At 41.6% G+C, this 13,490-nt stretch overlaps 1 protein-coding gene across 2 annotated transcripts in view; it reads left to right on the top strand.

The window, feature by feature from the left end:
- Positions 1–13,490, top strand: part of LOC105719995 (L-lactate dehydrogenase C chain) — a 42,623-nt gene extending 29,133 nt beyond the window's left edge. The window contains exons 6-7 of one of the 2 annotated variants that reach the window (XM_021675178.2): positions 7,291–7,414; positions 13,224–13,490. In XM_021675178.2, the coding sequence (XP_021530853.1) occupies positions 7,291–7,414; positions 13,224–13,388 (289 nt within the window). In that variant the 3' untranslated portion in view covers positions 13,389–13,490. The remainder of the gene's footprint in view (positions 1–7,290; positions 7,415–13,223) is intronic. The other variant, XM_021675179.2, reaches the window with a different exon arrangement.

Raw genomic sequence — 13,490 nt, 5'->3', positions numbered from 1 at the left:
TAATGCCTTAATAATCAGTCTTAATAATAAGTTTCACAGATAAAAATCAAGTAGTTGATCTTTGCTTTTTGTGAGATAAATAACTCTAGGCTTCTGGAAATCACTAAATTCAGACTTATACATAGCTTTCTTTTTGGGGGCATTTTTCAAAAAGAGTAAGTACTTGTTCTTTTACAACTCATATATTTGAGGATAATAAAACCATAGTGATTATGAGCATGGACTTTGGAGCCAGGTTGTCCAGGTTTGAAACCTGCTTCATCATTTATTTAGTGAGATGATATTGGGAAATTACTTAAAATATCAAAAGTTGTTTACTCATCTTCAAAATGGGGATAATTATAGAACCTACTTTATAGAGCTATTATAAAGAGTAAAAAAGTTAATACTACATGTAAAATACTAGAACCATGCCAAGAACTTATTAAATGTTCATCATTTGACTTGATGAAACATTAAGCTAATGCAGATGTTCAGAAATCATTATGGTTTTCTTATAAATGAAGTATCTGACTCCATATATATTAGTCTTTTTAAAAATATATATATATTAGTCTAAACAGCATGCAGGATTATCCTTCCTGCTTAAGCCAAGTTACATATTAGTAGAAGTTATAGAACTTAAAAATTGGCCGGGCATGGTGACTCACGCCTGTAATACCAGCACTTTGGGAGGCCACGGCGAGTGGATCACCTGAGGTCAGGAGTTCGAGACCAGCCTGGTCAACATGGTAGAACCCCGTCTCTACTAAAAATACAAAAATTAGCTGGGTGCAGTGACAGGAACCTGTAATCCCAGCTACTTGGGAGGCTGAGCCAGGAGAATCGCTTGAACCTAGGAGGCGGAGGATGCAGTGAGCCGAGATTGCGCCATTGTACTCCAGCTGGGGTGACAAGAGTGAAACTCTATCTCAAAAAAAAAAAAAAAAGAACTTAAAAATCACTTTTGGATGTTCACAGCTTGGAATATTAAAATTACAAAAACCACAAGTCTACTATATGTGTACTAATGATAACAATCCTACAAAAATGTGTAAGAGGCTGGGTGTGGTGGCTCATGCCTGTAATCCCAACACTTAGGGAGGCCGCAACACGTAGATCACCTGAGGTCAGGAGTTCGAGACCAGCCCAGCCAACATGATGAAACCCTGCCTCTACTAAAAAAAAAAAAAAAAAAAAAAAAAAAAATTAGCCAGGTATGGTGGTGCATGCCTGTAATCCTAGTTACTTGGAAGGCTGAGGCAGGAGAATTGCTTGAACCCAGGAGGCAGAGGTTGCAGTGAGCCGAGATCATGCCACTGCACTCCAGCCTGGGCAACAGAGCAAGACTCTGTCTCAGAAATAAAATAAAATAATAATAAACCAAAATGTGTAAGAATTAGAGCAGAGACTAAAAAGTCACATAACAAAAAAGTGATTATGGGTGAGTTTTGATTCTTTTAAATGGCTTTTAGCTTTAAAAGTTTATATATATCATTTGGGTAGACTGTTGCAGTAGAAAAAAAAGTTTATATATATATATTTATTATAAAAAGTAACATGGTAACATTTATGAGTACAGAGTTTCAGTTTGGGAAGATGAAAATATTTGAGAGAGGATAGTGGTAATGACTGCACAGCAGTGTTAATGTACTTAATGCCACTGAACTGTATACTTCAGAATGGTTTTTCAGTTGGTAAATAGTGTAAAAAAAGAAAAAAAAGGAAAGAAAAATTGTTAAGATGACAAATTTTACCACAGTTAAAAAAGGAGTTAAGGCTGGGTGCAGTGGCTCACACCTGTAATCCCCACACTTTGGGAGGCTGAGGTAGAAGGACTGTTTGAGGCCAGGAGTTTCAGATCAGCAGGGGCAACAGAGTGAGATCATGTCTCCACAAATAAATTTTAAAAATTAGCCAGGCATGGTGGTTTGCCTGTAGTCCCAGCTACTAAGTCAGGAAGATCACTTGAGCCCAGGAGTTTTAGGCTTAACTTGAACTCACAGAGGTATGATCACACCACTGCACTCCAGCCTGGACAGCAGGATCGTGTCTCTAAAAAAAAAAAAAAAAAATTGTTAACCAACAGCAACAACAAAAAATTAAAAATTAGCTAGATGTGGTGTTGCATACCGGTAGTCTTAGCTACCTGGGAGGTTGAGATGGGAGGCTTACATTAGCCCAGAATGCAAGGTTGCAGTGAGCAATGATAGTGCCACTGAATTCCAACCTGGGCAACAGGTTAAAAAACAAAAACAAAAAACCAAACAACAACAAAATTAAAAGTATATAGCCACTAATTGTCTGAAATTCAGATGGTTCAACTCACAGGACATAATAGATTTTCACCCAACATTAAGTTTATCTAGCATGGTAAAAGGATACCAAGAAGAAAACACAGTATAGCATATCAGTATCTTCTTTAGAAGGTTTTTTTTTTTTTTTTTTTTTTTTTTGTTACAGTGCCTCACTCTGTCACCAGGCTGGATTGCAGTGGCACAATCTCGGCTCACTGCAACCTCTGCCTCCTGGATTCAAGTGATTCTCCTGCCTCAGCCTCCCAAGTAGCTGGGACTACAGGTGCATGCCACCACACCCAGCTAATTTTTGTATTTTTAGTAAAGACGGGGTTTCACCATGTTGACCAGGATGGTCTCAATCTCTTGATCTTGTGATCCCCCTGCCTCAGCCTCCCAAACCGCTGGGATTTCAGGCGTGAGCCATCAAGCCCAGCCCTTTAGACGGTATTTCAGTGCAGCCAGGTGTGGTGGCTCATGCCTGTAATCCCAGCACTTTGGGAAGCTGAGGTGGGTAGATCACTTAAGGTCAGGAGTTCAAGACCAGTCTGCCAACATGGTGAAACCCTATCTCTACTAAAAATACAAAAGTTAGCCAGGCTTGGTAGCGGGCACCTGTAATCCCGCTATTTGGGAGGCTGAGGCATCACTTGAACCTGGGAGGTGGAGGTTGCTGTGAGCCGAGATCATGCCACTGCACTCCAGCCTGGGTGACAGAAGGAGACTCTATGTAAAGAAAAAAAAAAAACAGTATTACAATGCTTGTTCACTGAAACATTTTAACTTGCATTAATGCTTTATGACTCTGCATTTATATTAAAAATTCACACACAAATGAAAATGGAAAAACTACCAATACCTGATTTCTGTCCTCTATTTTTCCACTGACAATCATATACTTAGGAACCTTTTGACCCCATGGAAAAAAAAATCTAACGTACAGAACTACCAATAACAGGAAGAAAATAATTTTTTTTTTTTTTTGAGAATGAACTGTTTCCCATCATAGTGGATTCTATTTTTTTTTTTTTTTTTTTTAAAGATAGGGTTTCACCATATTGGTCAGGCTGGTCTCAAACTCCTGACCTCAGGTGATCCGCCCACCTCAGCTTCCCAAAGTGCTGGGCTTACAGGTGTGAGCCCCGTGCCTGGCAATCATAGTGGATTCTTAAGCACGTTCTCCACATATGTGGTGTGCTAGCTCTATGTCTTTTGACATAATTGTTACATGTTTGGCATGGATAATAGCACACAGGTTGGTGTCTTCAAAAGGCCAATCAGATAGCCCTCACTTGCCTCCTGCAAAGCACTGATAGCTGCGCTCTGGAAACTCAGATCTGTTTTAAAGTCCTGAGCAATTTCTCATACCAGACACTAGAAGGGACGTTTGCAAATCAGAAGTTCAGTGGACTTCTGATAACGTCTAATTTCACAGAGTGCCACAGTACCAGGACTGTAACAGTGAGGCTTCTTCACCCCTCCAGTAGAGGGTGCACTCTTGCCAGAGGCTTTTGTAGCCAGTTTCTTCTTGGGTGTTTTACCACTGGTCGATTTGCAGGCAGTACACTTTATATGAGCCATGTATAGAGACTTCCTTACTTACCCCACTTCTCCTTTGGCTGGAGCTCAGTGAGCAAGAGGCAGCGCTGGTGTTGGAGAGCAACAGCCGCCTGGCGGTGGCTGCAAACATAAATTTTTATATTTTTAGTAGAGACAGTTTCACCACGTTGGCCAGACTGGTCTTGAACTCCCGACTTCAGGCAATCCGCCTGCCTCGGCTTCCCAAAGCCACCATGCCTGTCCTGTTTTAGATCTCTAAAGCAAATTTATTTCTTTTTTTGGCCAAACTGTTTCCATAAGAATCACATCAATTGAAAGTTTTAGGTTAATTTACCAAAATATCTTTTACTTTGGTAATCATTATTGGTATGTTTTATTTTCTTAAATTCTCTTAAGGGAACCTACAAATGCTTTGTTTCACCAAATAGCTTTGGATGAGAGGTTAATACCTAGAAAACAAAATGTGTGTTAATATTACAGTATATTTTCCTATCCTTCTCAAAAAGAATGTCCCTTATCCCCATATATTTTCAGCTATAGGGGCCATTGGAGATCAGTCTCCAGTAAATGCAGGGATCTAACTGGTCTGGAGGCCCATCCATACCCCCTACCCACTGAGGAACCTGTTTTAACCAATAGTGGTTTCCAAGTGTTATGGAGCAGCCCATCCACCCCCATAGGGATGTCACAGTGTTGGTATTTTATCTACCTAGTCACTAATAATTGTACCACAGAGAATGGTAGTTTTTTTTTTTTTTTTTAGACAAGGTCTGGCTCTGTTGCCCAGGCTGGAGTGCAGTGGCATAATCTTGGCTTACTGCAACCTCTACCTCCTAGGCTTAAGCCATCTTCACACCACAACCTCCTGAGTAGCTGGGAACACAGATGCATGCCACCATGCCTGGCTACTTTTTGTATTTTTGATAGTAATGAGGTTTCACCATATTGCCCAGGCTGGTCTTGAACTCCTGAGCTAAAGCAATCTGCCCACCTCGGCCTCCCAAAGTGTTGGGATTACAGGTGTGAGCCACTGTGCTCCGGCAGTTCCTTTTTAATTTGAGACACTTGCTTTCAGGGAACAAGGATTAAGATCACATTTCCCATTGAAGTCCTGTGTGATTTGAATACTAAATATTCCAACGTGTTTTAGGTCAGTACTTATCACTATTGGTCCTCTCAATTCTGCAGTATCTAAAATTAAATTATTTGCCTCTTGATAACTTAGCCGAGGATGTATAATTATAAACAGTCCTCAGGGTCCTGCTAATATTTATTTAAAAACTACTCAGCTCTTTTTACACAACAGCCTCTGATTTGCTGGTGTCTAACCACCAATTGCAGGGGAATAACATCACGATTTAATAGGACATCCTTACTTGTTCCCAAGAGGGCATTTGGTTTATAATGCTTATCAGTTTTTGTCTTAAAGTACCAGCCTTGAAACTATTTCTTCTGTTTGCTCCCTCTACCCTTTCTTTTACACCAGCAGTTTTATTTTCATCAGGATGGTTGATAACAACTAAAGGATTATGTTTTTAGCCATTCTCAACTTTCTTCTCTTTCTCAATTCATTTTGTTAATACCTGAGAGGATAAATCTGTCATCTAGATTCAGCTGGTGAGATTTGTCCCCAGTTATCTACTATAGAGCTTTCTTTACTTCAACTCACAGACGGTATGCTGTCAGTCAGACGCTAGGCTCCCTCTCTCCCTTTCCTTTTACTTACCCCCAGAGTCTTGGCCTTATAGAATTGAGGGCCTAAAAGTACTTTTGTCATCAAAAGTACTGCATGGCCTCTGATAGTGGCCCTGGTTTTGGACTGATACTCAAATCATAGGACACTACTGTAGGAACAGTCCAGGCCCAACCTCCCTGTGCTTAAGTGGTCCGTATATAAATATGTATCAGCCTTATCTTTGGCAACCAAGTGTGTCATGTGCATTCCTGGGCCTTTAAAACTGGGTAGTTGTAAGACCTCCTGATATGAACAATATGCTGCAGTCTATGCTTCTTGTCCTATATCCTTTCTTAAATAAACTTAGTGCTAAATTGAAGCTTCTTGGTCCAACGATTTTGACTGTCAATCTAAACCTGAGACCACTATTTATAGCAATGCAAATATATAATAAATATTAATTGTAGAAAATAAGAAAATTCAAAAAGGCATAAAGAAGGCTCACCTGTAAACCTGTCATGTAAAAATAATCACTCTTCATAACTTGGTGGGTTGATGCTGCTCTAAAGTTTATACAAAAATTTGCTTTTTACAAGCCAGAGATGAGAAAGTGCATAATGTTTAGTTTTGTGCTATTTTCCATTGAAAATGTATCATGAATATTTTCCATATTCATTATTGATTTAGTGATATATTTTTAGAAAAATATAGACACACAGCTTACAACTATATAAATTTACATTGGCACATTAGTAACAATTTTAAATGGTCAGAGAAATTTATATGGTAACTTTCAAGGTGATTAGTTTCTGTGTTTGCATATTTAAGCAACAATACAAAAAAATATTAAAAACTTAGGCCGGGCGCGGTGGCTTACATCTGTAATGCCATCACTTTGGGAGGCCGAGGCGGGTGGATCACCTGAGGTTGGGAGTTCGAGAACAGCCTGACTAATATGGAGAAGCCCCATCTCTACTAAGAAAAAAAAAAATTACACAATTGGCCAGATGTGGTGGCACATGCCTGTAATCCCAGCTACTCGAGAGGCTAAGGCAGGAGAATCACTTCAACCCAGCAGATGGAGGTTGCATTGAGCTGAGATTGTGCTATTGTACTCCATCCTGGGCAATAAGAGTGAAACTCTGTCTCAAAAAAAAAAATAAAATAAAAACTAGTTTCATCTTGAGTGGCACATATGTCCTAGTATTCTGCCTTTATGATAAAAAGAAGGGTGAATTAATTTTTATTTAAAGTATGTAGGCTGGGCACGGTGGCTCATGCCTGTAATACCAGCACTTGGGGAAGCCGAGGCAAGCAGATAGCTTGAGCTTAGGAGTTTGAGACCAGCCTGGGCAACATGGCAAAACCCCGTATCTACAAAAACACAAAAATTAGCCAGGCATGGTGGCTCACACCTGTACTCCCAAGTAGCTACTTGAGAAGCTAAGGAGGGAGGATTACATGAGCCCAGGAGGTGGAGGTTGCAGTGAGCCATAATCACACACCACTGCCCTCCAGCCTGGGCAAGGAAGCAGGACCCTGTCTCCAAAAAAAAATTCATCAATAAAAAAAATTAAGTAAATAAAGTACGTAGTGAAGTTTTATGAGACCAGTATAGTAAGTTTTGTTGCCTATTTATAAATTCTATAAGAAATCTATGAGAATATTTTAATATAGTTGCATTACATGTAGATTACTTCAAAATGGATGCTTGAAGACTATTATGTTTTCTCTGGGTTGACATTATGAATTTGATTTTCTTACTTTCTACAATTGAAGTGCCTATGAGATTATCAAGCTGAAGGGATATACCTCTTGGGCTATTGGACTGTCCGTGATGGATCTGGTAGGATCCATTTTGAAGAATCTTAGGCGAGTGCATCCAGTTTCCACCATGGTTCAGGTAGGCTTAAATTAAATCATCATTTGTCATTCTTTCCTTTGATATTTATTGAGTCACTACTGTGTGCCAGACAGTGTACAAGATGTTGAAGATATAATCGTGAATAAAAAATACAGAGACCTTGACTTCAGGTCAGGTCAAAAAAATACAGATACCTTGACCTAAGGAAGGGAATCCTGAAAGAGAACCAGGTTTGAAGATCACATTTACAGTTTTGGGCACAGTTTTGGGCACTGGCATATAAACAATGTGAAGACAACTCAAACTAGCTTATGCAAAAAGAAAATATATTGGCTCATGTAACTGAAATGCCAGTGAGGCCGGAATCAGGTACTCAGACTATGTTATGAGAGCTATCTTTTCTCTCTATTCTCTTGGCTTATCTTTTTCCTCTACTGGCTTTCAACTAATGCAGACTTTTTCCGTGGGGCAACAAAGATGGCTCCCAGTAGCTGCAGGCTTAGATCCTATACTACCTCTGGCTGAGAACCACTGGAGTGGACTGAGGAAATTAAGACAAGTGTCAATAGCTATTTTTAGGAATTTGACTGTGAAGGTAAGGAAAATCAGGGCAAGAAGTTTGTTTGTTTGTTTGTTTTTTACACAGGTAAGATGCTTATGGTAAAGATCAGGTACCAAGGGAGAGGATCAAGACAGAAGTGGTAAGCAGAAGGGGATGGAGTTGAGAGCATAGATGTAGGCATTACCCCTAAAAGGAGGAGGGGCAGGAGTTAATAAAGAGAGAATGTGTACTGACACATATAGATTTGTAAATTTGACATTGGAAGCATCTGATAACCTCTCTATTTTTAGTGAAAGGAGATAAAATCATCTAATGAGAGTCAAGGGAAGTATAGGGAATTCAGAGATTTGAGAAAATTTGAAATAGTCTTTATGGATAATGGGAAAGAGAATTTGATTTTAAAAAACAAAGCAGAGGCCGGGCGCAGTGGCTCACGCCTGTAATCCCAGCGCTTTGGGAGGTTGAGGCGGGTGGATCACGAGGTCAAGAGATCGAGACCATCCTGGTCAACATGGTGAAACCCCGTCTCTACTAAAAAAAAAATACAAAAAATTAGCTGGGCACGGTGGCGCGTGCCTGTAATCCCAGCTACTCAGGAGGTTGAGGCAGGAGAATTGCCTGAACCCAGGAGGCGGAGGTTGCGGTGAGCCGAGATCGCGCCATTGCACTCCAGCCTGGGTAACAAGAGTGAAACTCTGTCTCAAAAAAAAAAAAAAAAAAAAAAAAAGCAGAATTACTGTCATGCTTATTTGGGGTTGGTAAGCATTAATTAGTAATGTTAAATTTGTAATGTAAGTTAAAGATAAACTTTCTTGTGTGTTTTTTTCCCAGTGACTTGAGTGCAGGAATAGACAAAGCACATAGCTGAATTCATTCAGGTTTGGGTTTTACTGGCAGAATGTGAAAGGAAAAGAGAGAGGCAGACAGAGAGATTGAGGGAGGGAGGAAGAAGAAAGAGAGAAAGATTGAGAAAGAAAGAGGTGCAAGCATTTTGGCTTATACAGTTGTAAATGGGTTTAATATTCTGCTAAAAGTCACAGACAAAGACTTTTGTCCTTGAGTATATCTACTACACATGAATAAATTATAAAAATAAATAATTAAGAAATATTTATAAAAACTAAACATTAAAGTGGACAAAGGAGCTTAGGGTATGGCCAAAGGATTACAGAATGATGGATCATGAAACCTAAGTTGGGTATGGAGGAACCCCATAACAAGGTCCAGAGCAGGATAATAGGAGTGGGAGCAGAAGGTTCCACAAGCTAAAAAGGTCTAGAAACTGGAAAGAAAGGGAATTTTGGTTGGATTATTCATATGTATATTGAAGTCAACAAGGATAATGGCAGTAATTGGGATAGACAGGGAAGACTGTGAGCCATATGTCAGTCTTGTGAATGAGATGGAATAAATAGGAGGTTAGTAAATGGTCACTAGAAAGGGAAGAAGAGCTGAATTAGATCCTCAAAAAAAATAGGGAGAATATGTTTTGTTTTTATAAGAGCAGGGGATGATTTGGAAGAAGGGCCAAGCGCAGTGGCTCACACCTCTAATCCTAGCACTTTGGGAGGCTGAGGTGGGTGGATCACTTGATGTCAGGAGTTTGAGACCAGCTGGTCAACCTGGTGAAACCCCACCTCTACTAAAAAGACAAAAATTAGCCAGGTATGGTGGTGCATGCCTGTAATTCCAGCTACTTGAGCAGCTGAGGCAGGAGAATTGCTTGAACCCAGGAGATGCAAGCTGCAGTGAGCCAAGATCATGCCACTGCAGTCTAGCCTGGGCAACAGAATGAGACTCTGTCTCAAAAAAGAAAAAAAGATTTTGAAGAGGCAATGAACAGTACACAATAGATACCACACACCCCTTCTTTTCAGAGGATGCAGAACCTATGGGAGAATAAGCAACTACCCCTCTAGGACTATGGAGAAAGAGTCAGGGAAGTGTCAAATGAGTAATCAATGAAGAGACTTAAGTAATATGGGAATTTAATAGCCTTTACCTAACAAGTCAATGGACGAGTTGTATTTTATTTTAATGTAATTTTAATTATTTTTTTGGGGGGGCATGAAGTCTCACTTTTTTGCCCAGGTTGGAGTGCAGTGATGTGATCTTGGCTCACTGCAACCTCCGCCTCCTGAGCTCAAGCAATTCTCCTGCCTTAGCCTCCCAAGTAACTGGGATTACAGGTGTGCACACCACACCTGGCTAATTTTTGTATTTTAGTAGAGATGGGGTTTTGTCCTGCTGCCAGGCTGGTCTTGAACTCCTGACCTGAAGCTATCCACCCACCTCGGCTTCCCAAAGTGCTGGCAATACAGGCGTGACCCACTGTGCCCAGCTGAGTTATATTTTATAGGGAACATATAAACATTTGACATTAGAAGCAGAATAATTTGTATATTCTTTTTTCTTTCTTTCTCAGTTACTTCACTTTTACTATGTCACATTTTCACCAAATCAAGGTGTGCAGAGTTTATTTCATATTAATGTATAACTGGATTTTTTTGTCAAATAAATAGGGAATTATCTTTAAACCATCTCTGTATTTCACAGCCAGTCCAAGAGCACGTGAGAGCAAATTCTAATATATCCAGGGGAACTTATAACCAACCAGGCATAAAGCTTAAAGGGAAAAGGCCAGGCTGAGGGGGCTAGCAGCAGGTCACCGTTAGCATGCAGGGCTAGGCTTGGTCCCAGGATTCAGGCAGGAGCCCTTGTTCCCAGCCCACCCAGCAGTCCTCAGATGGCATGATGGATGGACATGAATTCTTGAATTCCAGTCTGAGATGCCTCTTCTAGAGGAAAGAGACATGACAGGAGGCAAAGGGAAACCAATTCTGGAAATACCAGTAGAGAAGCAGAGGGACTTCTTCCCCTGCCACCATGGCCTTGCCTCTGATTACACCCATGGAAGCTCATGTTAAAGCTCCAAATGTCACACAGAGGTGGCAACAGAATGATCAAGGATTGGAGAGGGAGTTTGAGACCAACCTGGGCAACATAACAAGACTCCATCTCTATAAAAAATGAAAAGAAAAATAGCCAGGCATGGTGGTGTGTGCTACTTGGGAGGCTGACGTGGGAGGATTGCTTGAGCCCAGGAGGTTCAGGCTACATTAAGCTATAACTGCACCACTGCACTCCAGCCTGGTGACACAGCAAGATGCTGTCTCTTAAAAAAAAAAAAAAGGATAGGGAAGGGAATTTGAGTATGACTGTGGCTGGAGCCTGGCTGAATAGAATGTGGGTTGACAGTCTGAAAAGACAGTGGCCTTCCACAGCTAGGCAGATGCCAAAGTGGAAGGAACATAAGTAGTTCCTGGCAGGGCGCCCTCAGGGATGACACTTGGCTGATCTGATGGAGCTTATAAGGTTGAGTGTAAAGTGGCTACCAAAATGAGGGAACTGGACTATGGCAGAGGAGGTTAACCAGAGAATCCCTCTGTGGGGAGATGTTACTAGAGCAAAACAGGAACAAGGGGCACACCTTGTGTTCCTGAGGAAGAGCCCCAGAGATGGTGAGAGGGAAGCATGGCTGAATAGCGCCTGTGGGCTCTGGAGCATGGAAAGTTGTGAGGCACTGCTCCAGAGTCAAGGGGCCTCCGCTCTTCCTTCAACACTATTCCTGAACTGTTGATAATAAGACCTGGAGAAGAACAAGGCCCTCCAATCTCCCACAACCCCAGAGTCAGCCCCAAGGAGATGATTAAAGAGTGATGAGTGGTAGGAGGCAGGGAAGTGTGAGGGGTCTACTGGGTCTCCTTTTATTTTATTTATTTATTTGAAATGGAGCCTCGCTCTGTCACCAGGCTGGAGTGTAGTGACATGATCTCTGCTCACTGTAGCCTCCATCTCCTGGGTTCAAGTGATTCTCCTTCCTCAGCCTCCTGAGTAGCTGGGATTACAGGCATGTGCCACCACACCTGGTTAATTTTTGTATTTTTAGTAGAGATGGGGTTTCACCATGTTGGTCAGGCTGGTCTCAAACTCCTGACCTTGTGATCTGCCTGCCTTGGCCTCCCAAAGCGCTGGGATTACAGGTGTGAGCCACCATGCCCAACTTTGAGTCTTCTTTTAAATTTTTTAATTTTTAATTTTTTGGGATACACTGAGTACTTCTATCTTCCAAGACCAGGGAGAGGGTAGTATGGAGGTGGTGGAGGCTGATACATGCGCATGTAGATGTTGTGTGAGTTGCCCATGTGTAATAGGCTCTGGCAACTGCTGCTTGGCTTTGGTTGCAGTAGTAGAGGGAATTGTGGGGCTTCTGACAGGAGGTTCCAGGGCCCCAGGATAGGGCAGTGCCATGGGATTGCAGCTGTCTCATGGCCCTATCCCTGATGGGAGGTCCTGGATAGAACTCAGGTGGAGGTGGTGGATAGGAGTACAGAAGGACAGGAGTACATTCCATTGCAACTGGTGATGGGAGGCATAGGCCGCATCAGGCATGTAAAGAGTATCTATAAGCTCCACTGGGGGCTTACCTCTGGAGGCTTAAAATGCCACCTGCAGGCCAGGCGTGGTGGCTCATGGCTGGAATCCCAGCACTTTTTGGGAGGCCGAGGCAGGTGGCTCACCTGAGGTCAGGAGTTCAAGACCAGTCTGGCCAACATGCTGAAACCCCATCTCTACTAAAAATACAAAATCTAGCTGGGCATGGTGGCATATGCCTGTAATCCCAGCTACTTGGGAGGCTGAGACAGAAGAATCGATTGAACCTGGGAGGTGGAGGTTGTGATAAGCCGAGATTGTGCCATAGCACTCCAGCCTGGGCAAAAAGAGCAAAACTTCATCTCAAAAAAAAAAAAAAAAAAAAGCCACCTGTAGCACCCATTGTCCAAACTCATTGATGCTCCCTGCTGTAAAGGTATGAAGCAGAGCCTTCCCAGTCACCTCCTGCTTCACTGTTGCCTTAATGTAGTTTGGACTAAACACAAGCTGCTTGCCCCTCATAGTCCTTCATCTGATAAAATGGCATCATGAAGGACTGCATGGCATCCTTCCTTGGGACAGAAAGATGACCTGGTAAGGAATACGGTAAATTGTACCTTTCCTGGTCCTTCTAAAGGCCTCTGGCATCTTCTTCATGTCATCGAATGTAAGCTTCACATGGCCATAGGACATAAGGCTGCTCTTGCTTTTGCTGCTCATCACTCTGCTGCCCTCTGAGCAATTCATGTTGAGTGCCTTAGTCTCTCCTGTATACTCTTATTCTGATGCCCTTTTGCACAGCTCCTTTTCCATATCAGGTTACTTGAACAATAATCTACTTTTGTCTTTCAGGGATTATATGGAATAAAAGAAGAACTCTTTCTCAGTATCCCTTGTGTCTTGGGGCGGAATGGTGTCTCAGATGTTGTGAAAATTAACTTGAATCCTGAGGAGGAGGCCCTTTTCAACAAGAGTGCAGAAACACTTTTGAATATTCAAAAGGATCTGATATTTTAAAACCTTCTAATGTTCCACTGTTTGGAGAACAGAGGATAGTTGACTGTATAAATTTTGAAAGTAGTTTCATTTGATCTTTAAAAAATAAAAATTGGAGACCTA

The sequence above is a fragment of the Aotus nancymaae genome, unplaced genomic scaffold (genome assembly GCF_030222135.1).
Source record: "Aotus nancymaae isolate 86718 unplaced genomic scaffold, 86718_ANA_hifiasm-v0.15.2.pri h1tg000059l, whole genome shotgun sequence".
NCBI classification, from domain to species: domain Eukaryota; kingdom Metazoa; phylum Chordata; class Mammalia; order Primates; family Aotidae; genus Aotus; species Aotus nancymaae.
The sequence above is the reverse complement of the archived record's forward strand: the minus strand, read 5'-3'. Positions and strand labels throughout refer to the sequence as shown.